Source organism: Bombina bombina, chromosome 3 (genome assembly GCF_027579735.1).
Source record: "Bombina bombina isolate aBomBom1 chromosome 3, aBomBom1.pri, whole genome shotgun sequence".
NCBI lineage: Eukaryota > Metazoa > Chordata > Amphibia > Anura > Bombinatoridae > Bombina > Bombina bombina.
The window spans coordinates 1,056,204,118-1,056,231,124 of record NC_069501.1 but is presented as its reverse complement, the minus strand read 5'-3'; the positions used below and the strand labels follow the sequence as shown (position 1 = coordinate 1,056,231,124).

The 27,007-nt window shown below is 41.0% G+C and overlaps 1 protein-coding gene across 1 annotated transcript in view; it reads right to left on the bottom strand.

Annotated features, from left to right (window-relative positions):
• Window positions 1-1,447: 1,447 nt before the first annotated feature.
• LOC128654399 (cyclic AMP-dependent transcription factor ATF-7) overlaps window positions 1,448-27,007 on the bottom strand; it is a 193,278-nt gene continuing 167,718 nt past the window's right edge. The window contains exon 9 of the mRNA XM_053708293.1: window positions 1,448-4,494. Within this exon, the coding sequence (XP_053564268.1) occupies window positions 4,277-4,494 (218 nt within the window). The 3' untranslated portion in view covers window positions 1,448-4,276. The remainder of the gene's footprint in view (window positions 4,495-27,007) is intronic.

Genomic DNA, 27,007 nt, shown 5'->3' with positions numbered 1-27,007 from the left:
ATAGTAATGACTCGTGCGAAAACCAAAATAAAAAGGCCAAATCTGGTTAAACCGAGCATCAGAATAACAAAGTGTCATAAGGCACTTCACGTTTTAATCAACAAAATGGCACAGAATGCTATTCTATTGGAATAATAAAAACATTTAAAAAAGGAAATAGAAAAAATATGAATTGTTAGTCTTTGGGCACAATGTTATAGACGGGTTTAAAAATAGTATATATAAAAATAGTGCTACTATGGGTATTTATGAAATGTTTTTGGTATATAGCGCAAGGACGACATTACAGTACATTTATATATATTTTCCATTCTTACATTATCTAAGAGGAGTACTATTAGTGTACTGTTGCAATTTCCTGATCTATTTTCCAGAATGAGGCACACCTTTTACCATACCTGTGCTTAGCAAATCCGTAAAACCAAATTGAGTTTTAGAGCTCTAGTCATATACAATATATAATGAATGAAAAGAGATTATGAACATTAGGTAGGCTATAAGTATTTATAATAATGATAACGTTTCAAGTTGCCACAATTTAAAGGCACATAAAGTTAATAGCATGTTGGGGTATTATCATTATTTATTTGTAATGCACAGTCCATTTAATAGGCTTCTTTTTAGTATTCACTGGCACTAAAAGCATAGGGCGTTGAGTGCTAGTTATGCTCTACGAACAGTCCATGGAAAATACCAATCAGTGTTGGTATAAGTGTAAATATGGTGCAGCTTTCATTGTTTAAAAAAAACAAACACACACAAACCCTACTTAATTATAGACCTAAAACCTAATCAATGATCGGTAATTTTCCTCAATTTTTAGAAAACCAACATAGCAAAGATATACATAAGTACAAAAGTGATATGTAGACTTTTGTTATCGTTAGGCTATAAATGTGCATAGCTTGCATCTTTATACAGCTTGAGCATTATGCACTGTTTCTGTATATATATTTTTTATTTCAATATCCAACGTTTCTAGTAACTCACTTCTCATTTAAAACATGCATGTATAATAAATTATCCCAACACAACTCCCTCAGTCATACAGAACTCTCCACAATGTTTTGGTGATGGTGTATGTTTCAGCAAACATTCCCTCACAGTGACCAAATAATTCCTATACAGACTATTTAGTTAATAATAACATACAATTAATGTATAAATAAATAAATATATATATATATATATATATATATATATATATATATATATATATATATATATATGTTAATCAGACTGCATTACACAAACTAAATGTTAAAAAATATCATGATAATATAAAGTTGATCAAGGATTTTGTAAATCTTAAAAAAAAAGGTTGAAAAATCTAAACCACTCAACTATGTTCATACAGCCTAGCTTGTGTGAGTTTAAATAATACCAAAATCAAACTTACTATTAATTTAGATTTGCCAATACATAAATGTATCAAGAATATATAATATTATATTCTAAGATTCTAATTTATTAGTAGATGATTTAATTATATTAAATGTTGTCAGTCCTTTACAATTTGCATTTAAAACATTGACAGTATATATTTTGTCTTCATTATTCTGCTTCAGTTATCAACCATAGCTGTAAACAAATTATTAGTGCACTGGTAAATATATGCTATGGGAATTAAGTAGGAGAAGCAAGAAAACATTTTTTTTTTTTTTTTTTTTAACTATAACAAGTAATGCAAAATTCTGATGAAACAAGTGCAATTCCAAAACGGTATGTGATTAACAGACAATAAACCTCACTGAGTGCCTAAATGTATGAAAACAAATTTGGATGTAATTGTATAGACCAATCAGGCAGTACAATGCTGGCTTTACACTTTTTGTTTGGTGTATAGAATTATTTACTTACACATTATTTTAACGTCTAGTTTAATTTACGTACTAATTGCAACATACATAAAGTTAGTTGTACTAAAGGCTTTTCAGTTAGTACATGCCCTGAGTAGAAGAACTAATAGTCTACATACAAAATATGAGGTCCTGGAGCAGAAGTTTGACACAGTAGTATGTGGCTAAGACTAGACTGTAAGCCAAAATATTTTGTTTCCGAGTAAAATACCCTTTTTTTATCCAAACCTACCCATGTAGATAGACAAAAAAAGTAATTAATGTCATTACTCATTCAACAGCAATAAACTGCAGTTTATCTGGTGGTGAATGGTAATAAACAAACTTAAGTGTGAAAGGTGATACTAATTGTTTTGTCTTTTGAAAGCTATGGACAATATGGCTGATTTTTTCCTTAAACCAGTTAATCCACATATTATATGGAAAAACACTTTTCAGCTCCTTAAACATTTGCTACACAAGTTCACTGCATGGCTGTACCAGTGAAAATGTTCGTACCTATATGCTATCATTCATTTACACATTTATGTTAAAAGACACATTTTGTAAAAGGTACAAAATTAAAAGCATGGTGTGCTCCAATATAGAACATGTATTATCTTCTTCAATAACCAAAGTGGTTAAAATAGTAAATTAAAACTTAAAAGAAACCTCTTCTCCATTCACTACTTTTGACAAAACAATAAGAGCTCTTCCACTCGCTGCACTGTCCTCCCAAAGCATGATGCACCTTCCTACTATATATAACTATAATGCAATCATCTTAACAATGGAAGGTGATAATGAATATTTACTATAGCCTTGCAAACTCTTTCATCAAATGAATCCTATTGTGTCCTATAAAACAAGCTTTCTACCGCTGTTAGGGGTTGAAAAAGGTCCTGGCAATAAATCAGCCATCTCATCCTATGATGTGGTAAGAATGGAAGGAGAGATTTAAAAAATCTCTCTCTTACTGCATAGCAAAATACCTGAAACAAAGAAAAAGAGGAAGAAACCAAAGCACCAGATAGAGGAAAGGATGCAAAGGGGTTTAGGTTTTATCTGCTTGATTCTCCTGTCCATCTGTTGAAGGCACGTAAGCTTAGTCCTTCATTGTGCACCAATAAAACTCTTCCACCATTAGCAATGGACAACAATACTCAATGCAAGGATAGAAAATCTCCATTTGTTTCTCCTCTGTACGATGGATAAAGAAAGTGGAGAGAGGAGTCACTATATAATTAACTTCAATCCTCCACATGGGTCATCTTGAACATCAGTCTTTCAGACTTCCAAACAAAGTGCTCACAAAAGCTATTTCCATATCTCAGGTAGACTGAGTCTCTAGGGAGTAAGTTAGTTACAATTTGGAACAAGAGTGATTCATTTAGAAATGAGGTTGCTGGAAGACATATTTAGCTAGTACTCCAAGTTGTTTACAATGCTGGTAATATTTAGTGTTTGAAAGTAGGCTGCATAAGGATAAAATCTTGATAATAAAGCAGCAAACAGTTGAGTGGCATCTCAAAGGACTAGTGGAAGACTGAAATAGCAAGAGCTCTGCTCTGCTGTTAAGAGACAGACTTCACTTGAATGCCTATTAAATCTGCAAAGTATTGTCTGTTGACAAATCTGTTGTAGCTTGTCATTCAGCAGTCATTCTTTAATTTCCTTTCTTCTCTGGTGGAGGAGCCTGCTACATATTAATGGACTATGTGTCATGGGTCCCTCCAGCACCAGGCTGGTTTTATGAGGTTACCACTCATTTTATGTAAGCTCTTTCCCTGATAAATGCTAAACAGGCTAAAACCTGGGTGGCAATTGAACATTTACACAATGTTAATCCCAATGCATGTCCACTGAATTCCTGAAGACGCTGAAATGCCATGGACAGTTCATTAATGGATGGCACTGCCTTTTCCAAAGGGGACAAAATACAGAGAAAAATATTGCAATATTTTCTTTTTTAGTAATATGGGTGGGGAGTAATATTGAAATTGATAGTGAGGGTAAGTGTATTACATGGTAAATCTCACCTTGATGGTACTGAAAAGATTTAACTAAATGAAATAAAAAAGCTCACCTTTAAGATAGATCTCAGTATTGTAACCTGTATAGGCAACAAGGTGTGTATTTTTTGAAAATGTAAGTTAGTGCTATAAGCCCTTACTGTTTTGTGTGTGTCCGGGTGTGTATGTTTTAGTGCTTTGATCTGTTGGAATCTGTGAATTAGTGCTTTAAATCACTTGGTATGTGTGTCTGAGTACTAAAAAGCTCCCTAACCACCCTTTTCCAAACTTTAAAAACAAATATATATAAGTATATATATTTATAATCCATATCCGCCCATACTGTACTGGGGCTTAGTTATTTTGCTCAGTCTCTGGGTCTGAAGCAACCCTTTGGTTATCTCTAAGTCACATGATTGGATTACATCATCTGCTGGCTGCCTGAGACTGTGGAGACATGATAACATGTGACTGTAGAAGTTGACTGTGGCCATCTGTCCTTTGGCTGGCCATCTGTGTGAGCACGGAGGTGGCCATATGTTCAGCCGGTGAGCGCAGGCCATTTGGGGAGGCAGTAGACAGTGAACTGTGGTGAGTGACTGGTCCTGGAGAACCAGCTGCATCACTGTTGTCTTTCAGGTTTTCTGAAATGGATTAGAAAAGAAAGTGAGTAAAGCAGTTATTACCTGTGAGAAATACTGTTGTTGTTCCTGTTCCTGTAACTAATATTCAACTACTACATACATTGTCCTTTCTTGAACCACATATGGTGCATATAAAAAACACAATTTATGCTTACCTGATAAATTTATTTATTTCCGGATATGGTGAGTCCACCGTTTCATCAATTACTGTTGGGAATACCACTCCTGACCAGCAGGAGGAGGCAAAGAGCACCACAGCCAAACTGTTAAGTATCACTTCCCTTCCCACAACCCCCAGTCATTTGACTGAAAGGAAATGGAGAAAAAGGAGAAACACAAGGTGTAGAGGTGCCTGAGGTTTAGTAAAAAAACAACTATCTTAAAATAAAGGGCGGGGCCGTGGACTCACCATATCCGGAAAGAAAGAAAGTTATCAGGTAAGCAAAAATGTTGTTTTCTTTCCTAAAATATGGCGAGTCCACAGCTTCATCAATTACTGTTGGGAACCAATACCCAAGCTAGAGGACACAGATGAATAAGGAGGGACAAGACAGGAAGACCTAAACAGAAGGCACCACCGCATGAAAAACCTGGCCACCAGGAGGAGGCAAAGACACCCCATGCAAAGGCCGAGGGAACAAGGAACAGTAGGAGAAATATCAGGGTATAAATGGTGCCAGAAGAACAAAAACTAAATTTAGGTCCGCCCACCGGAGCAACGGGCGGGAGCCGTGGACTCTCCTCCTCTGGATGGAAATAAAATTATCAGGTAAGCATAATTTGTTTTCCATCTAAAGGGGAGGAGAGTCCATGGCTTCATTCATTACTTGTGGGAACAAATACCCAAGCTCTAGAATACACTGAATTAAAAACGGGAGGGCAAAAAAAAAAAAGTGGACCCTAATCTGAGGGCACCACAGCCTGTAAAACCTTTCTCCCAAAAACTTCTTCCGCCGAAGCAAAAACGTCAAATTTGTAAAACTTTGTAAAGGTATGTAAGGAGGACCAAGTAGTCGCCTTACAAATCTGCTCCATAGAGGCCTCATTCTTGAAGGCCAAAGAAGAAGCCACAGCTCTAGTTGAATGAGCCGTGATCCTCTGAGGAGGCTAATGTCTCGCTTGCTCATAGGCTAAGTGAATCATGCTTCTCAGCCAAAAGGACAAAGAAGTTGAAGAGGCTTTCTGCCCCTTGCGCTTCCCTGCATACACCACAAAAAGAGACGTTGATTGTCTGAAATCCTTTGTAGCCTGAAGATAAAACTTCAAGGCTCGAACAATGTCCACATTATGAAGTAACCTCTCCTTAGGAGAAGAGGGGTTAGGACACAAGGAAGGAACTACTATTTCCTGATTGATGTTACGGTTAGACACAACTTTGGGAAGAAATCCCAAACCAGTGCGCAGAACAGCCTTATCTGCGTGAAAGCTCAAATAAGGAGGCTCAAATTGCAAGGCCGCCAACTCAGAGACTCTGCGATCCGATGTAATAGCCAACAGAAAGAGAACCTTCCAGGAAAGAATCTTAATATCAACAGAGTGCATAGTTTCAAACCCTCTGCAATACCCTCAGAACCAAGTTCAAGCTCCAGGGAGGAGCTGACTGTCTAAAAACAGGCCTGAACAAAGGACTGACTATCAGGAAGCTCAGCGAGCCTCTTGTGCAACAAAACAAATAATGCAGAAATCTGTCCCTTCAAGGAACTGGCGGCCAGTCTTTTTTCCAAACCATCCCGCAGAAAGGACAGAATCCTGGATACCTTAACCTTGTGCCAAGGATATCCATGCTTCTCACACCAGGACAAGTAAGTCCTCCACACCTTATGATAGATGCGACAACTGACCGGCTTCCGAGTCTGAACAAGATTATCAATCACTCTCTCAGAAAAACCTCTCTTGGCCAAGACTACGCGTTCAATCCCTACGCAGTCAGCCTCAGAGAATCTAGATTTTGATGTTGAAAGGGACCCTGTACCAACAGATCCCTGCAACAGGGTAACCTCCATGGAGGAGAAGATGACATCCCCACCAGATCTGCAAACCACGTCCTCCGCGGCCATGACTGAGCAATCAGAATAGCCGAAGCTTGCTCCTGCTTGATGCGAGCCACTACACGAGGTAGAAGTGGCAACGGTGGAAAAATGTAAACTGGGTTGAACCCACAAGGCACAGCTAAAGCATCTTCAGCTCTGACTGGGGATCCCTGGACCACAACCCGTATCTGGGTAGCTTGCAATTGTGTCTGGACGCCATGAGGTCTATCTCCGGCGTCCCCAATCTGTGACAAATCTCCACAAACACCTTGGGATGGAGAGACCATTCCCTGGATGGAAGGATTGCCTGCTGAGGAAATCCGCTTCCCAGTTGTCCACACCAGGAATGTGGATTGCTGAGAGTGAGCAGTTGTGGGACTCTGCCCATTCCAATATTCGAGAAACCTCCCTCACTGCCAGAGAGCTTCTCGTCCCCCCTGGTGGTTGATGTAAGCCACCGAGGTAATGTTGTCTGTCTGGAATCTGAACGACCCCAGTAGAGGCCACGCCTTCAGAGCATTGTAGATCACTCAAAGTTCCAGAATATTGATCGGGAGGAGAGACTCCTCTCAAGACCATTTTGCCTGTGCCATCCTGAAACCTCAAACAGCTCCCCATCCTGCCAGACTCACGTCTGTGGTCACAATCTCCCAGGATGGTCTCAGGAAGGACGTCCCTTGGGACAGTTGTTCCAGACGGATCCACCAAGAGAGGGATTCTCTCGTCCGATAGTCCAAAGAAATCTGTTGGGATAGGTCTGTATGATCGCCGTTCCACTGTCTCAACATGCATAACTGAAGAGGTCTGAGGTGGAACTTGGCGTATGGAATGACATTGATGCTGGACACCATGATCCCGATCACCTCCATAATCTGAGCCACCAAGGGACTAGAGGAGGACTGAAGGGCAAGACACGTGGACGCAATCTTCCCGTGTCGCTGATCTGTGAGAAATATCCTCATAGATATGGAATATATTATAGTTCCCAGGAACTCCACCCTGTTGCTGGGAATCAGGGCTCTCTTTCCTGAGTTTATCTTCCAACCGTGGGATTGGAGCAAAAGAAGAAAGGCCCTCGAGTGATCCTCTGCAAAACTGAACAACAGCGCCTGGACTAGGATGTCGTCCAGATAGGGCGCCACAGCAATGCCTCTGGATCTGGCCAATGCAAGTAGCGCCCCCAGAACCTTTGCGAAGACTATTGGGGCAGTCACCAGACCAAATGGAAGGGCCACAAGCTGGAAATGTTGGTCCAGGAACGCAAATCTCAGGAACTTGAAGTGGTCCCTGTGGATTGGCACATAAAGGTAAGCATCCTTCAAGTCTATTGTCGTCATGAACTGTCCCTCTTGAACTAGGGGCAGAATAGATCTGATCATTTCCAGCAAGAAATTTGTTTAAACATTTTAGATCTAGAATCAGGCGGAAAGTGTCCTTCTTTGGGACCACGAAAATGTTTGAATAGTACCCTAGACCCCTTGCTAGGGGTACTGGTACAATTACTCAGAGGGAAGAGAGATTCCTCACACATTCTAGAAAGGAATCTCTCTTTTCTGGTCTGGAAGACAGGTTTGACAGGAGGAATCTGCCCCTGGGCGGATGAGATCTGAACCCTATCCTGTATCCCTGGGCCATAACCTCCAGAACCCAAGGGTCCTGAACGTCCTGCAATCAGGCTTCTGAGAAGAGAGATAATCTGCCCCCTACTTGGTCCGGAGACCGGTTGGGGGCCGCTCCTTCATGCCGACTTTGTTTCGGAGGGCTTCTTGTTCTGCTTGGACTTATTCCAAGACTGAACTGGTTTCCAAGTGCCCTTAGACTGATCCGCTTTCACGGCAGGCTGTTGGCGTTGGGCCTTGTCCGCACAAAAGGTACGAAAAGTAGATCCCTTATCCTGCGGTAGCAAAGTGCCCTTTCCTACTGTAATTGTGGATATGATCGAGTCCAATCCTGGACCGAAGAGGATCTTTCCCTGAAATGGAAGGGATAGCAATCTAGACTTAGAGGTCATGTCCGCAGACCACAACTTTAGCCACAAAGCCCTGCGGGCTAATACGGAAAGACCTGACACCTTAGCGTTTATGCAAATAATTTGCATATTGGCATCACAAATAAAAGAATTAGCGACCCTCAAGGCCTTAATTCTCTCTTGTATCTCGTCGAGGGGAGTCTCCCTCTCGACCATGTCAGACAGAGCTTCGCACCAATATGTCGCAGCTCCGGCAACTGCAGCTACCGCCACTGCCGGCTGAAAAACAAACCCTGTATGTTGAAACATTTTTCTTAACATGTTCTCTTTTTATCCATGGGCTCTTTAAATGACGAACTATCCTCAAGAGGAATGTCGTCTGCTTCACGAGCGTAGAGATAGCACCATCCACCTTAGGGACAGTCCCCCATTGCTTGAGCTGAGAGTCCGGGACCAAATCTCTCCCATTCATTCTTAGTAATGTTAGCCATCTTAACAGGAGCCCGTAAGGTCTGAGGCACCACCCTGTCCTCATATACTTTATCAAGCTCTGCAGTAGGAGCTTTAGATGACAGACTCCGACCCAGAAGGAACGTCCTCTGAAGAGTTGGAGTCGTCAGCAAAATATCCATTGGAGTAGATGACCCCTGGGTCGGATCGCCATATTTTACCTTACGCTTGTGCTTAGCAGAACGTGGTAAGGCACTAATCACCTTAGACACCGCCGTTTGCAGTTGATCCGCAAAATCTGGCAGCCAGCAGATCTCTCCCATAGGAGAAAGTCGTGCCCTGGGGCGATGCATGTGTAATCGGAGATGAATGTAGGGAATGCACCTCACTGGACAGAGAACCCTCAGAGGTGGACGGCTCAGTAGTACTAGACATTCTATTCTTTCCAGATGTCGTAACTTTATCAAGGCATGTAGAACATAGTTTCGCCCCCTCCTAGCACAGTTGGCAACTGCACTCTGCGGCTCCAATCGGGATGACTGCATGGCTCCTACAGCAGAGCATGGCTAAAAAAAATTTTGGCTAAGAGGTGACGTTTTCACCTCTTGGCCAATAGCAGTGCGGTAAATCCGGCTCCCATGGGCGCCAAGCCGGATTTACTGCACGGCTATTGGCTAGACGTGGGCTGCTGTAGCAGCAAAAAATGGCGATCGATTGAATCAAATAAAGGAGCTTTCTACATGAAGTATCTTATACTTCATGAATGAAAGTGCCCTTTATTTGTTTCAATAGTAAAACCTAGCGTTTCACATTAAGGAGGGAATGGTGCCAAATAGCGAGAGGTGCGAACCTCTGGCCTGCCCCTTGCAGTCAAATTATGCTCCGAGCAAGGCCCGACAACAAAAAAACATAATTTATGTAAGAACTTACCTGATAAATTCATTTCTTTCATATTAGCAAGAGTCCATGAGCTAGTGACGTATGGGATATACATTCCCACCAGGAGGGGCAAAGTTTCCCAAACCTTAAAATGCCTATAAATACACCCCTCACCACACACACAATTCAGTTTAACGAATAGCCAAGAAGTGGGGTGATAAGAAAAAAGTGCGAAAGCATATAAAATAAGGAATTGGAATAATTGTGCTTTATACAAAAAAATCATAACCACCACAAAAAAGGGCGGGCCTCATGGACTCTTGCTAATATGAAAGAAATGAATTTATCAGGTAAGTTCTTACATAAATTATGTTTTCTTTCATGTAATTAGCAAGAGTCCATGAGCTAGTGACGTATGGGATAATGACTACCCAAGATGTGGATCTTTCCACGCAAGAGTCACTAGAGAGGGAGGGATAAAATAAAGACAGCCAATTCCTGCTGAAAATAATCCACACCCAAAATAAAGTTTAATGAAAAACATAAACAGAAGATTCAAACTGAAACCGCTGCCTGAAGTACTTTTCTACCAAAAACTGCTTCAGAAGAAGAAAATACATCAAAATGGTAGAATTTAGTAAAAGTATGCAAAGAGGACCAAGTTGCTGCTTTGCAAATCTGATCAACCGAAGCTTCATTCCTAAACGCCCAGGAAGTAGAAACTGACCTAGTAGAATGAGCTGTAATCCTTTGAGGCGGAGTTTTACCCGACTCGACATAGGCATGATGAATTAAAGATTTCAACCAAGATGCCAAAGAAATGGCAGAAGCTTTCTGGCCTTTTCTAGAACCGGAAAAGATAACAAATAGACTAGAAGTCTTTCGGAAAGACTTAGTAGCTTCAACATAATATTTCAAAGCTCTAACAACATCCAAAGAATGCAACGATTTCTCCTTAGAATTCTTAGGATTAGGACATAATGAAGGAACCACAATTTCTCTACTAATGTTGTTGGAATTCACAACCTTAAATAAAAATTCAAAAGAAGTTCGCAACACCGCCTTATCCTGATGAAAAATCAGAAAAGGAGACTCACAAGAAAGAGCAGATAATTCAGAGACTCTTCTGGCAGAAGAGATCGCCAAAAGGAACAAAACTTTCCAAGAAAGTAATTTAATGTCCAATGAATGCATAGGTTCAAACGGAGGAGCTTGAAGAGCCCCCAGAACCAAATTCAAACTCCAAGGAGGAGAAATTGACTTAATGACAGGTTTTATACGAACCAAAGCTTGTACAAAACAATGAATATCAGGAAGATTAGCAATCTTTCTGTGAAAAAGAACAGAAAGAGCAGAGATTTGTCCTTTCAAAGAACTTGCGGATAAACCTTTATCTAAACCATCCTGAAGAAACTGTAAAATTCTCGGAATTCTAAAAGAATGCCAAGAAAAATGATGAGAAAGACACCAAGAAATATAAGTCTTCCAGACTCTATAATATATCTCTCTGGATACAGATTTACGAGCCTGTAACATAGTATTAATCACAGAGTCAGAGAAACCTCTTTGACCAAGAATCAAGCGTTCAATCTCCATACCTTTAAATTTAAGGATTTGAGATCCTGATGGAAAAAAGGACCTTGCGACAGAAGGTCTGGTCTTAGCGGAAGAGTCCACGGATGGCAAGAGGCCATCCGGACAAGATCCGCATACCAAAACCTGTGAGGCCATGCCGGAGCTACCAGCAGAACAAACGAGCATTCCTTCAGAATCTTGGAGATTACTCTTGGAAGAAGAACTAGAGGCGGAAAGATATAGGCAGGATGATACTTCCAAGGAAGTGATAATGCATCCACTGCTTCCGCCTGAGGATCCCGGGATCTGGACAGATACCTGGGAAGTTTCTTGTTTAGATGAGACGCCATCAGATCTATTTCTGGAAGCTCCCACATTTGAACAATCTGAAGAAATACCTCTGGGTGAAGAGACCATTCGCCCGGATGCAACGTTTGGCGACTGAGATAATCCGCTTCCCAATTGTCTACACCTGGGATATGAACCGCAGAGATTAGACAGGAGCTGGATTCCGCCCAAACCAGAATTCGAGATACTTCTTTCATAGCCAGAGGACTGTGAGTCCCTCCTTGATGATTGATGTATGCCACAGTTGTGACATTGTCTGTCTGAAAACAAATGAACGATTCTCTCTTCAGAAGAGGCCAAAACTGAAGAGCTCTGAAAATTGCACGGAGTTCCAAAATATTGATCGGTAATCTCACCTCCTGAGATTCCCAAACTCCTTGTGCCGTCAGAGATCCCCACACAGCTCCCCAACCTGTGAGACTTGCATCTGTTGAAATTACAGTCCAGGTCGGAAGCACAAAAGAAGCCCCCTGAATTAAACGATGGTGATCTGTCCACCACGTTAGAGAGTGTCGAACAATCGGTTTTAAAGATATTAATTGAGATATCTTTGTGTAATCCCTGCACCATTGATTCAGCATACAGAGCTGAAGAGGTCGCATGTGAAAACGAGCAAAGGGGATCGCGTCCGATGCAGCAGTCATAAGACCTAGAATTTCCATGCATAAGGCTACCGAAGCGAATGATTGTGACTGAAGGTTTCGACAAGCTGAAATCAATTTTAGACGTCTCTTGTCTGTCAAAGACAGAGTCATGGACACTGAATCTATCTGGAAACCCAGAAAGGTTACCCTTGTCTGAGGAATCAATGAACTTTTTAGTGAATTGATCCTCCAACCATGATCTTGAAGAAACAACACAAGTCAATTCGTATGAGATTCTGCTAAATGTAAAGACTGAGCAAGTACCAAGATATCGTCCAAATAAGGAAATACCACAATACCCTGTTCTCTGATTACAGACAGAAGGGCACCGAGAACCTTTGTAAAAATTCTTGGAGCTGTAGCTAGGCCAAACGGCAGAGCCACAAACTGGTAATGCTTGTCCAGAAAAGAGAATCTCAGGAACTGATAATGATCTGGATGAATCGGAATATGCAGATATGCATCCTGTAAATCTATTGTGGACATATAATGCCCTTGCTGAACAAAAGGCAAGATAGTCCTTACAGTTACCATTTTGAACGTTGGTATCCTTACATAGCGATTCAATATTTTAAGATCCAGAACTGGTCTGAAGGAATTCTCCTTCTTTGGTACAATGAAGAGATTTGAATAAAACCCCATCCCCTGTTCCAGAACTGGAACTGGCATAATTACTCCAGTCAACTCTAGATCTGAAACACATTTCAGAAATGCTTGAGCTTTCACTGGATTTACTGGGACACGGGAAAGAAAAAATCTCTTTGCAGGAGGTCTTATCTTGAAACCAATTCTGTACCCTTCTGAAACAATGTTCTGAATCCAAAGATTGTGAACAGAATTGATCCAAATTTCTTTGAAAAAACGTAACCTGCCCCCTACCAGCTGAGCTGGCATGAGGGCCGCACCTTCATGTGGACTTAGAAGCTGGCTTTGCTTTTCTAGAAGGCTTGGATTTATTCCAGACTGGAGATGGTTTCCAAACTGAAACTGCTCCTGAGGATGAAGGATCAGGCTTTTGTTCTTTGTTGAAACGAAAGGAACGAAAACGATTATTAGCCCTGTTTTTACCCTTAGATTTTTTATCCTGTGGTAAAAAAGTTCCTTTCCCACCAGTAACAGTTGAGATAATAGAATCCAACTGAGAACCAAATAATTTGTTACCCTGGAAAGAAATGGAAAGTAGAGTTGATTTAGAAGACATATCAGCATTCCAAGTTTTAAGCCATAAAGCTCTTCTAGCTAAAATAGCTAGAGACATAAACCTGACATCAACTCTGATAATATCAAAAATGGCATCACAGATAAAATTATTAGCATGTTGAAGAAGAATAATAATATTATGAGAATCATGATCTGTTACTTGTTGCGCTAAAGTTTCCAACCAAAAAGTTGAAGCTGCAGCAACATCAGCCAATGATATAGCAGGTCTAAGAAGATTACCTGAACACAGATAAGCTTTTCTTAGAAAGGATTCAATTTTCCTATCTAAAGGATCCTTAAACGAAGTACCATCTGACGTAGGAATAGTAGTACGTTTAGCAAGGGTAGAAATAGCCCCATCAACTTTAGGGATTTTGTCCCAAAATTCTAATCTGTCAGACGGCACAGGATATAATTGCTTAAAACGTTTAGAAGGAGTAAATGAATTACCCAAATTATTCCATTCTCTGTAAATTACTTCAGAAATAGCACCAGGAACAGGAAAAACTTCTGGAATAACCACAGGAGATTTAAAGACCTTATCTAAACGTTTAGATTTAGTATCAAGAGGACCAGAATCCTCAATTTCTAAAGCAATTAGTACTTCTTTAAGTAAAGAACGAATAAATTCCATTTTAAATAAATATGAAGATTTATCAGCATCAATCTCTGAGACAGAATCCTCTGAACCAGAAGAGTCATTAGAATCAGAATGATGATGTTCATTTAAAAATTCATCTGTATAAAGAGAAGTTTTAAAAGATTTTTTATGTTTACTAGAAGGAGGAATAACAGACATAGCCTTCTTGATGGATTCAGAAACAAAATCTCTTATGTTATCAGGAACATTCTGAACATTAGATGTTGATGGAACTGCAACAGGTAATGGTACATTACTAAAGGAAATATTATCTGCATTAACAAGTTTGTAATGACAATTAATACAAACAGCAGCTGGAGGAATAGCTACCAAAAGTTTACAGCAGATACACTTAGCTTTGGTAGTTCCAGCACCAGACAGCGATTTTCCTGAAGTATCTTCTGACTCAGATGCAACGTGAGACATCTTGCAATATGTAAGAGAAAAAACAACATATAAAGCAAAAATGATCAAATTCCTTAAATGACAGTTTCAGGAATGGGAAAAAATGCCAGTGAACAAGCTTCTAGCAACCAGAAGCAATAAATAATGAGACTTAAATAATGTGGAGACAAAAGCGACGCCCATATTTTTTTAGCGCCAAATAAGACGCCCACATTATTTGGCGCCTAAATGCTTTTGGCGGCAAAAATGACGCCACGTCCGGAACGCCGACATTTTTTGGCGCAAAAGAACGTCAAAAATGACGCAACTTCCGGCGACACGTATGACGCCGGAAACAGAAAAGATTTTTTGCGCCAAAAAAGTCTGCGCCAAGAATGACGCAATAAAATGAAGCATTTTCAGCCCCCGCGAGCCTAACAGCCCACAGGGAAAAAAGTCAAATCTTTAAGGTAAGAAAAATATTTGATTCAAATGCATTATCCCAAATATGAAACTGACTGTCTGAAAATAAGGAATGTTGAACATCCTGAGCCAAGGCAAATAAATGTTTGAATACATATATTTAGAACTTTATTAAAAAAGTGCCCAACCATAGCTTAGAGTGTCGCAGAAAATAAGACTTACTTACCCCAGGACACTCATCTACATGTTTGTAGAAAGCCAAACCAGTACTGAAACGAAAATCAGCAGAGGTAATGGTATATTTATAAGAGTATATCGTCGATCTGAAAAGGGAGGTAAGAGATGAATCTCTACGACCGATAACAGAGAACCTATGAAATAGACCCCGTAGAAGGAGATCATTGAATTCAAACAGAAAATACTCCCCTCACATCCCTCTGACATTCACTGCACGCTGAGAGGAAAACCGGGCTCCAACCTGCTGCGGAGAGCATATCAACGTAGAATCTAGCACAAACTTACTTCACCACCTCCAAAGGAGGCAAAGTTTGTAAAACTGAATTATGGGTGTGGTGAGGGGTGTATTTATAGGCATTTTAAGGTTTGGGAAACTTTGCCCCTCCTGGTGGGAATGTATATCCCATACGTCACTAGCTCATGGACTCTTGCTAATTACATGAAAGAAATGGCACGCTCAAATCAACTGTGTAGCCGAATCGGCACGTTTTAAAATCGCAAACAAATGGAAACCTAAAAACGATTAAAATTGGGGGCGCACCTGTACAAATATTACGATCTCTGCACAATGAAAAAATTATATATAAGTATCTATAGATGGTTCTGAATGAACAATATATACTATGTTTATAATGCAGTAACGTGACAATGTCTCAAACCAAACAGACATATGCAAAACAGTTGTTCTATTTAAACTTGAAAAAAATGTTATAATGATACTTGATAATATGTGGGAGTCCAAGAGTATATACGTGACTCAAAGGTCCCAAAAGTGAGCGATCATCCCCCTAGTGGAAAGGATCTGAATAATCTCCCAATGGTGATGTGAACTTTTGTTCCTTGATGACTTATCGAAAAGGCTGCTCGACTTGTAACCCTGGTGTAAGGAATGAATTATAATGCTGTGGATAGAAGAAAGGGGTGCCTCATAGTGTATTACAGATAATACAAATATCAGAGAGTATGAGAGTGAATGCTCACCGAATATAGTTGGACCGTACTGTGACTGGTGCTGGGATGCAGGCTAGCCCTTAATACAGTGGCTAGTAAACTGTCAGCTATTCCACACATATGGTGATCAAATGCAGGTGTAACCAGCAATGCAAAGCTGCTGGACTCTATACGAATCTGGACAGAATATATATACACTGGAACTGGTTCGTATGTATAAACAGACAACTTCCCAAGATAAAAAACCAAAACTTTTAATGTCTTTATGGCTGCAACGTGTTTCTTGACCGCTCACGGGTCGTTTCCTCAGGCAAGTAAAAAAAGACGAATACAAACATGTTCAATTTGCCTCATTAAATACACAAGATACGATAAAACAGGAAGTTGTCATGACAAAAGCACATACATCGTCATCTCAATAATAAAATATATTGTAACAAATACTATCTCTTAAAAAACTATTTAAATTGCATGTAGTGCAAATCTGCCAAATTGTAACAGTTATCACATATGTATATACATTTCATCTTAAAATCATCGGAATGGTTATAAAATCGAAACTCGAAAGAATGCATATATATAAGGATAAGTTAAGTAAATGAATCCATCCTATAAAGCGGTATCGCTCTACTATTCTAACTGAATTTGCAATCCCTATGTATTAAACAACCTAAACACTTTAGTTTTTCAAAATTATATATGTATGTGCATATATATCCCATTCCCTTTATGGCCAATCAAAAATGATGTCCAAATTCCTATTCCTTATGTTACTTGCTCTTGCAAATGATGTAGAGTCTAACCCTGTTCCCCCAACGAATTCCATTCCTAGCCTTCCAGCTAAAAAAGGTCTCTCCTTTGTGCACTGTAACATCCGCAGCTTACTACCAAAAATCGATGCACTGCAAGCATGGTGTTCACATTACAAGCCCCAAATCATTGTGATCTCTGAATCCTGGCTAACCGCAAAAATACCTAACTCTGGCATTGCTATACATGGGTATTCATGCCATAGAACTGACAGAGCAAAAAGAGGAGGCGGCACTGTAATTTATGTTGACAATTCCATAAAGTTCACCCCCTTACAAAAAATCGAGCTCTCCAGCCACCTTTGATTTCCTTTCTGGCACAATTGAGATCCCGTGCAGTAAATCAATTATTGTTGCAGGAATCTACCGTCCACCTAGCTACCCTGTGCATTCCCTTTCTGACAGCCCATCTCCTTAGTGAAACCATAGCTCAAACCCCAAAAAGTGAAATTTTGGTCTTTGGAGATTTTAATATTGATTGGCTGAATCCTAAAAACAATAGTTATTGCTCACCATTTAAGACTTTGCAGCTAACGCAACTAATCTCCTCCCCAACTCGCATAAACATTAAAAGCCATAACCACACCCTCGTCGATTGGATTCTCTCCACTTCCCCTGAACGAATCCAGGAGGCAGGTGTTCTCCCTAACAGTTTCAGTGACCACTGCTTAGTATACTGCGTGCGCAAAATAAGGGCTACTAAATCCTCTCCCAAGGTTAAAATCACCAGGTCCTTCAAAAAATTTAATCTTCAATCATTTCTAAATGACATCAAAAACCTCCCATGGCACAGATTAAACCTAATTCCAGATTTAGACTCTGCAGTTGAATTCCTTCAGTCCGAACTCCTACAAGTTTGGAATTTGCATGCCCCGCTGCGTAAGTTGAGAGTAAAAGGAGCGCATATGAATTGGATCACAGCTGACCTCATTCAAATGTACCAGTTTCGGAATTCATTGTGGTCAAAGTTCAAGCATACTGGCTCTATGAACGATCACTGTGTATATAGAAAATGGCGAAATATATGCTGTAAACAAACAAAATTGGCCAAGGCCCAATATTTCTGTGAAAATCTGAAAAACAACATATCAAACCCTAGAAAGTTTTGGAAAGTCATAAATAACTTACACACTCCCCCAATCCACTCCCAACCCTCCACTGTCAAAGTGGATAACCAAACCCTGCAACTTCCCTTAGAAGTAGCAAATGCCTTTAACAATTATTTTGTCGGATGCTCCACCACCCTGATTGACAAACTAATAAATGACACGCATCCTGAAACTACAAATGTGGATCAGGCCCCACTAAATCTACAAAGACCAAATATAGATAAGTTCAATTTTAGACCTGTACCCATCAATGTCGTTAAGAAACACCTTAATAATCTAAAAATAATAATCTAAAAATGAAAAACCAGTCTGGACCTGATCAAATCCCAGCAATGCTGTTGAAGCTCAGCGCGTCAGCAATTGCTAACCCTGTCAGAACCCTAATTAACGAATCCTTGGTGTCTGGATACATACCCAAACTTTGGAAGACTGCAAGAGTAGTGCCTATCCATAAAAGTGGTGAGTTAACCATGGTTACTAACTATCGCCCAATATCATTGCTCCCAGTATTGTCAAAAATCTTAGAAAAATGCGTCCATACGCAACTATGTGAGTATTACCAACAATCTAGCTATATGACCAGTGTTCCCTCTAAGGTCAGTTTTGTGTACGGCCCAGCAGTGAAACAGTTAATTAGGTAACCACACCCTGCATTTAGCAAACACTACACAATGCAGATGGCAAGGTATGGTTCTCTTGTTAACTGTTTCACTGCTGGGCTGCACACAAAAATGTCCTTAGAGGGAACACTGTATTTGACCCCTGTTCAATCGGGTTTTCGCCCGAATCACTCCACTACAACTGCCCTCCTAAAAGTTTGCAACAACATCCAAACTGGCATGGAACAAGGAGAACTAACTGGAGCTATTTTTCTTGATTTTGCAAAGGCCTTTGACACAGTAGACCACGACATACTACTGCTCAAACTAAAAAACTCAGGTATTGGTGATCATCCGCTAACCTGGTTTCGATCATATGTATCGGATCGATCACAGTATGTCTCCATTTCTGACAGTGACTCCCTCTCCCAGTCACGTGTGGTGTTCCCTAAGGTTCCATCTCGGCCCCCTACTATTCACATTATTTATAAATGATCTGCCAAATGTCTGCAAATCCTCAACTGTACACATGTACGCAGACGACACGGTAATCTATGCAAACAAACCTGATCTGCCGCAGCTTGAAGCAGTGCTCCAAGACCAGTTCACAGAGGTAGAAAAGTGGATCTCAAAAAACTCTTCCTAAACACTAACAAAACTGTCACAATGATCTTTGGAACGGTACCTAAATTACGCAAATTACAAAAGTCCCATCTACGCATTAAAACAAAATCCAATTGCACACTGACCGCAGTCCACTCTTTCAAATACTTGTTATGTTGAAAAATTCTCTCCCAAAAGAGGTCAAGCCTGAAATATTGATTGGAAACCTCGCCTCTAGGGCTATCTGTATTTTGCGAGGATTCTTTGGAAGATACCAACTATAATTAATAGACACAAAAACAGAATTTATGCTTACCTGATAAATTACTTTCTCCAACGGTGTGTCCGGTCCACGGCGTCATCCTTACTTGTGGGATATTCTCTTCCCCAACAGGAAATGGCAAAGAGTCCCAGCAAAGCTGGTCACATGATCCCTCCTAGGCTCCGCCCACCCCAGTCATTCGACCGACGGACAGGAGGAAATATATATAGGAGAAACCATATGATACCGTGGTGACTGTAGTTAGAGAAAATAATTCATCAGACCTGATTAAAAAACCAGGGCGGGCCGTGGACCGGACACACCGTTGGAGAAAGTAATTTATCAGGTAAGCATAAATTCTGTTTTCTCCAACATTGGTGTGTCCGGTCCACGGCGTCATCCTTACTTGTGGGAACCAATACCAAAGCTTTAGGACACGGATGAAGGGAGGGAGCAAATCAGGTCACCTAAATGGAAGGCACCACGGCTTGCAAAACCTTTCTCCCAAAAATAGCCTCCGAAGAAGCAAAAGCATCAAATTTGTAAAATTTGGCAAAAGTGTGCAGTGAAGACCAAGTCGCTGCCTTACATATCTGGTCAACAGAAGCCTCGTTCTTGAAGGCCCATGTGGAAGCCACAGCCCTAGTGGAGTGAGCTGTGATTCTTTCAGGAGGCTGCCGTCCGGCAGTCTCATAAGCCAATCGGATAATGCTTTTAAGCCAAAAGGAAAGAGAGGTAGAAGTCGCTTTTTGACCTCTCCTTTTACCAGAATAAACAACAAACAAGGAAGATGTTTGTCAGAAATCTTTAGTAGCCTCTAAATAGAATTTTAGAGCACGGACTACGTCCAAATTGTGTAACAAACGTTCCTTCTTTGAAACTGGATTCGGACACAAAGAAGGTACAACTATCTCCTGGTTAATATTTTTGTTGGAAACAACTTTCGGAAGAAAACCAGGCTTAGTACGCAAAACCACCTTATCTGCATGGAACACCAGATAGGGCGGAGAACACTGCAGAGCAGATAACTCTGAAACTCTTCTAGCAGAAGAAATTGCAACCAAAAACAAAACTTTCCAAGATAATAACTTAATATCTACGGAATGTAAGGGTTCAAACGGAACCCCTTGAAGAACTGAAAGAACTAGATTTAGACTCCAGGGAGGAGTCAAAGGTCTGTAAACAGGCTTGATCCTAACCAGAGCCTGAACAAATGCTTGAACATCTGGCACAGCTGCCAGTCTTTTGTGAAGTAAAACAGATAAAGCAGAGATCTGTCCCTTCAGAGAACTTGCAGATAATCCTTACTCCAAACCTTCTTGTAGAAAGGATAGAATCTTAGGAATTTGTATCTTGTTCCATGGGAATCCTTTAGATTCACACCAACAGATATATTTTTTCCATATTTTATGGTAAATTTTTCTAGTTACAGGCTTTCTAGCCTGAATCAGAGTATCTATTACAGAATCTGAAAACCCACGCTTTGATAAAATCAAGCGTTCAATCTCCAAGCCGTCAGTTGGAGGGAAACCAGATTCGGATGTTCGAATGGACCCTGAACAAGAAGGTCCTGTCTCAAAGGTAGCTTCCATGGTGGAGCCGATGACATATTCACCAGGTCTGCATACCAAGTCCTGCGTGGCCACGCAGGAGCTATCAAGATCACCGAGGCCCTCTCCTGATTGATCCTGGCTACCAGCCTGGGGATGAGAGGAAACGGTGGGAATACATAAGCTAGGTTGAAGGTCCAAGGTGCTACTAGTGCATCTACTAGGGTCGCCTTGGGATCCCTGGATCTGGACCCGTAGCAAGGAACCTTGAAGTTCTGACGAGACGCCATCAGATCCATGTCTGGAATGCCCCATAATTGAGTTATTTGGGCAAAGATTTCCGGATGGAGTTCCCACTCCCCCGGATGGAATGTCTGACGACTCAGAAAATCCGCTTCCCAATTTTCCACTCCTGGGATGTGGATCGCAGACAAGTGGCAGGAGTGATCCTCCGCCCATTGAATTATCTTGGTCACTACTTTCATCGCCAGGGAAGTCCTTGTTCCCCCCTGATGATTGATATATGCAACGGTCGTCATGTTGTCTGACTGAAACCTTATGAATTTGGCATTTGCTAGTTGAGGCCAAGCTCTGAGAGCATTGAATATCGCTCTCAGTTCCAAAATGTTTATCGGGAGAAGAGACTCTTCCCGAGACCATAGACCCTGAGCTTTCAGGGATTCCCAGACCACGCCCCAGCCCACTAGGCTGGCGTCGGTCGTGACAATGACCCACTCTGGTCTGCGGAAGCTCATTCCCTGTGACAGATTGTCCAGGGTCAGCCACCAACGGAGTGAATCTCTGGTCTTTTGATCTACTTGAATCGTCGGAGACAAGTCTGTATAATCCCCATTCCACTGTCTGAGCATGCACAGTTGTAATGGTCTTAGATGAATTCGTGCAAAAGGAACTATGTCCATTGTTGCAACCATCAATCCTATTACTTCCATGCACTGCGCTATGGAAGGACGAGGAACAGAATGAAGTACTTGACAAGAGCTTAGAAGTTTTGATTTTCTGACCTCTGTCAGAAAAATCCTCATTTCTAAGGAATCTATTATTGTTCCCAAGAAGGGGACAAAGAACTTTTTTCTTTGTTCACCTTCCATCCGTGAGATCTGAGAAAGGCTAGGACGATGTCCGTATGAGCCTTTGCTTTTGACAGGGACGACGCTTGAATCAGGATGTCGTCCAAGTAAGGTACTACTGCAATGCCCCTTGGTCTTAGAACCGCTAGAAGGGACCCTAGTACCTTTGTGAAAATCCTTGGAGTAGTGGCTAATCCAAATGGAAGTGCCATAAACTGGTAATGCTTGTCCAGAAAAGCGAACCTTAGGAACTGATGATGTTCCTTGTGGATAGGAATATGTAGGTACGCATCCTTTAAATCCACGGTAGTCATAAATTGATTTTCCTGGATAGTAGGTAGGATCGTTTGAATAGTTTCCATTTTGAACGATGGTACCCTGAGAAATTTGTTTAGGATCTTTAGATCCAAAATTGGTCTGAATGTTCCCTCTTTTTTGGGAACTATGAACAGATTGGAATAAAATCCCATTCCTTGTTCTCTTATTGGAACTGGATGTATCACTCCCATCTTTAACAGGTCTTCTACACAATGTAAGAATGCCTGTCTCTTTATTTGGTTTGAAGATAATTGAGACCTGTGGAACCTTCCCCTTGGGGGTAGTTCCTTGAATTCCAGGAGATAACCTTGAGAAACTATTTCTAGCGCCCAAGGATCCTGAACATCTCTTGCCCAAGCCTGAGCAAAGAGAGAAAGTCTGCCCCCCACTAGATCCGGTCCCGGATCGGGGGCTATCCCTTCATGCTGTTTTGGTAGCAGTGGTAGGCTTCTTGGCCTGCTTACCCTTGTTCCAGCCTTGCATTGGTTTCCAGGCTGGTTTGGGTTGTGAAGTATTACCCTCTTGCTTAGAGGATACAGAATTAGAGACTGGTCCGTTTCTGCGAAAGGGACGAAAATTAGGCTTATTATTAGCCTTAAAAGACCTATCCTGTGGGAGGGCGTGGCCCTTTCCCCCAGTGATGTCTGAAATCTCTTTCAAATCAGGTCCAAATAATGTTTTACCTTTGAAAGGAATGTTAAGCAATTTTGTCTTGGAAGACACATCCGCTGACCAAGACTTTAGCCAAAGCACTCTGCGCGCCACGACAGCAAACCCTGAATTTTTCGCCGCTAATCTAGCTAATTGCAAAGCGGCATCTAAAACAAAAGAGTTAACCAATTTAAGTGCTTGAACTCTGTCCATAACCTCCTCATACGAAGATTCTTTACTGAGCGATTTTTCTAGTTCCTCGAACCAGAAACACGCTGCCGTAGTGACAGGAACAATGCATGAAATTGGTTGTAGAAGGTAACCTTGCTGTACAAAAATCTTTTTAAGCAAACCCTCTAATTTCTTATCCATAGGATCTTTGAAAGCACAACTATCTTCGATAGGAATAGTAGTGCGTTTGTTTAGAGTAGAAACCACCCCCTCGACCTTGGGGACTGTCTGCCATAAGTCCTTTCTGGGGTCGACTATAGGAAATAATTTCTTAAATATAGGGGGGGGGAGGGAACAAAAGGTATGCCGGGCCTTTCCCACTCTTTATTTACTATGTCCGCCACCCGCTTGGGTAAAGGAAAAGCGTCCGGGGGCACCGGAACCTCTAGGAACTTGTCCATCTTACATAATTTCTCTGGAATGACCAAATTGTCACAATCATCCAGAGTAGATAACACCTCCTTAAGCAGTGCGCAGAGATGTTCTAATTTAAATTTAAATGTCACAACATCAGGTTCAGCTTGATGAGAAATTTTTCCTGAATCTGAAATTTCTCCATCAGACAAAACCTCCCTCATGGCCCCTTGAGATTGGTGTGAGGGTATGTCAGAACAAATATCATCAGCGCCCTCCTGCTCTTCAGTGTTTAAAACAGAGCAATCGCGCTTTCTCTGATAAGTAGGCATTTTGGATAAAAGATTTGCTATGGAGTTATCCATTACAGCCGTTAATTGTTGCATGGTAATAAGTATTGGCGCACTAGATGTACTAGGGGCCTCCTGTGTGGGCATAACTGGTGTAGACACAGTAGGGGATGATGAAGTATCATGTTTACTCCCCTCATTTGAGGAATCATCTTGGGCAATATCATTATCTGTTGCATTACTGTCCTTACTTTGTTTGGACACTATGGCACAATTATCACATAAATTTAAATGGGGAGACACATTGGCTTTCATACATATAGAACATAGATTATCTGATGGTACAGACATGTTAAACAGGCTTAAACTTGTCAACAAAGCACAAAAAACGTTTTAAAATAAAACCGTTACTGTCACTTTAAATTTCAAACTGAAAACACTTTATTACTGAATATGTGAAAAAGTATGAAGGAATTGTTCAAAATTTCACCACAGTGTCTTAAAGCATTAAAAGTATTGCACACCAAATTTCAGAGCTTTAACCCTTAAATTAACGGAACCGGAGCCGTTTTTACATTTAACCCCTATACAGTCCCAGAATGAGGCTCTGTCTATAACTAGAAAGGCCCCCATCTGAAAAAGGTGTCCAACACAGTGCCTGCCATTTTTCTAAACGTTCCCCAAGATTATAATACCAATAATTAGTTAGAATCTGCATAATATGCCTAGTAAAGCAATTGTTTTAGCCCAGAAAAATGTCTACCAGTTTTTAAGCCCTTTTTGAAGCCCTTTATTCTTTTATGTTTAACTAAGAAAATGGCTTACAGGTCCCCATGAGGGGAAATGACAGCCTTCCAGCATTACATGGTCTTGTTAGAAATATGGCTAGTCATACCTTAAGCAGAAAAGACTGCAAACTGTTTCCCCCAACTGAAGTTACTTCATCTCAACAGTCCTGTGTGGAAACAGCAATCGATTTTAGTTACTGTCTGCTAAAAATCATCTTCCTCTTACAAACAGAAATCTTCATCCTTTTCTGTTTCAGAGTAAATAGTACATACCAGCACTATTTTAAAATAACAAACACTTGATAGAAGAATAAAACTACAAAAAACTCTTAACCATCTCCGGGGAGATGTTGCTTGTGCAACGGCAAAGAGAATGACTGAGGTGGGCGGAGCCTAGGAGCGATCATGTGACCAGCTTTGCTGGGACTCTTTGCCATTTCCTGTTGGGGAAGAGAATATCCCACAAGTAAGGATGACGCCGTGGACCGGACACACCAATGTTGGAGAAATTGTCCAAAGCTGCAAGCCTGTTTGGCCCGTATTTATTATATCTACAGTGTATTGTGTCTACAGTGTATTAGTTAGCTTGACTCCTCACTAAATTCTGTGTTTTTTTATATATTAGTAACAACAACTGTAAGTAAACAGGATTAAGAAACCAGTGTATAACTGGCTGTATGTATGTATGTTTAGATGTAGCCCATCTAACCGATGTCCAATGTTGTTTGGAATCTCCCTAGCATGTGTGTTATTTTAAATTCTGTGATATCTATATATATTAATATTAATCCCTCCTTAATGCATAAAGATGCGTGCAAACTCCACCCTATTGGTATTGTGGTGTATGCAATAATATATATGTAATGCATACTGTGTGGAGAATGGTATGTCATAATATAAAATGTATAACAGAAATGTTGTGTATTTGTTATAGACTCACAATCTATTGATAAGTTGTTAGGAAAGATATATACTCCAAAGAAAAAAGGGGGGAGTCACATATCGCAGACTAACTGAAAAAAAAAGAAGAGAAGAAACAATTGAATAAACTCAACGATTGGGAACACATCAACTGAAGGCTGCTAAATACAGATAAGAATTGAGACCTAAAGGGGGCGGAGCTACGCCGTGCTGGAGCATGGACGCACTGTAAAAGAGCTCCGGAGCTGTTTGGGACCTTTGGGCATTAATAACGGCATAAATGCTACCAATTACCGCTGCCACGTCATCCTAATTAGTGTCTAACAACCCAGACACACTATTCACTTTGCAACTTCGAGGGAAATCTGTTGCGGAACTATCTGTAACAAGAACTGCAGACGCCATCTTACCGCCACACAGGACCCCTGATCGGCGACTAGTGCCGCTTATGCTGTTTGCCACGTGAGGCCTCCTACCCGACTGCACTCCTGAACGGCTCTGTTGGGGGATCCTGCCGGTCCGGATTCTCCCCGGCTTCACCATCTGCCGGTGGCCCGACACGCAACTGCCTCCCACGTGGCTACAGGTACTCATAACTACGCACTCCATCCTAACAGACACTAATGCTAGAGGCCTCCACTCTCACCTCTCAGGATTATATATTCCCATACAACACTCATTTAGCCTCTCTGAGTGGCCAGTAAACCTACGCTCTTTTGAGTCATTGCTTGACCGGACCTCACCAGTACACTTTTTTGGTCCGTTGCAGTTCTGCAGTACAACTTAATATTTCCTTCTGAAGTTTAGCGCATGGACTGTTGCCTTATACAGAAATTGATCCCTTGAGCTTAACCCAGAGAGACTGTAATAGATTTCTCCATAAGATCCCTGCTACTCAGTGCAGGAAGAACCAAAAAGAAATTTTCTTTACTATTAGCCTATTTTTCACAATATTTTGCTACGCCACCAATCTCTCTCACCATGACAAGTAAGAAAGGAAATAAACCTGACAAACCCACAAAAACACTAACTCTGGGCCCCTCAGTAACATCATTTTTTCACCCTCAAGAAACTGTAACGACGGATAATGCACAATCCTCAGAACTGCCCTCCACTGTTCTTAACCCTTCTTCATCCCAAGATTCCCTACAATCTATTCAGACACAGATAGCGGGACTGCCATCCAAATCAGATATAGAATCCTTAAAGA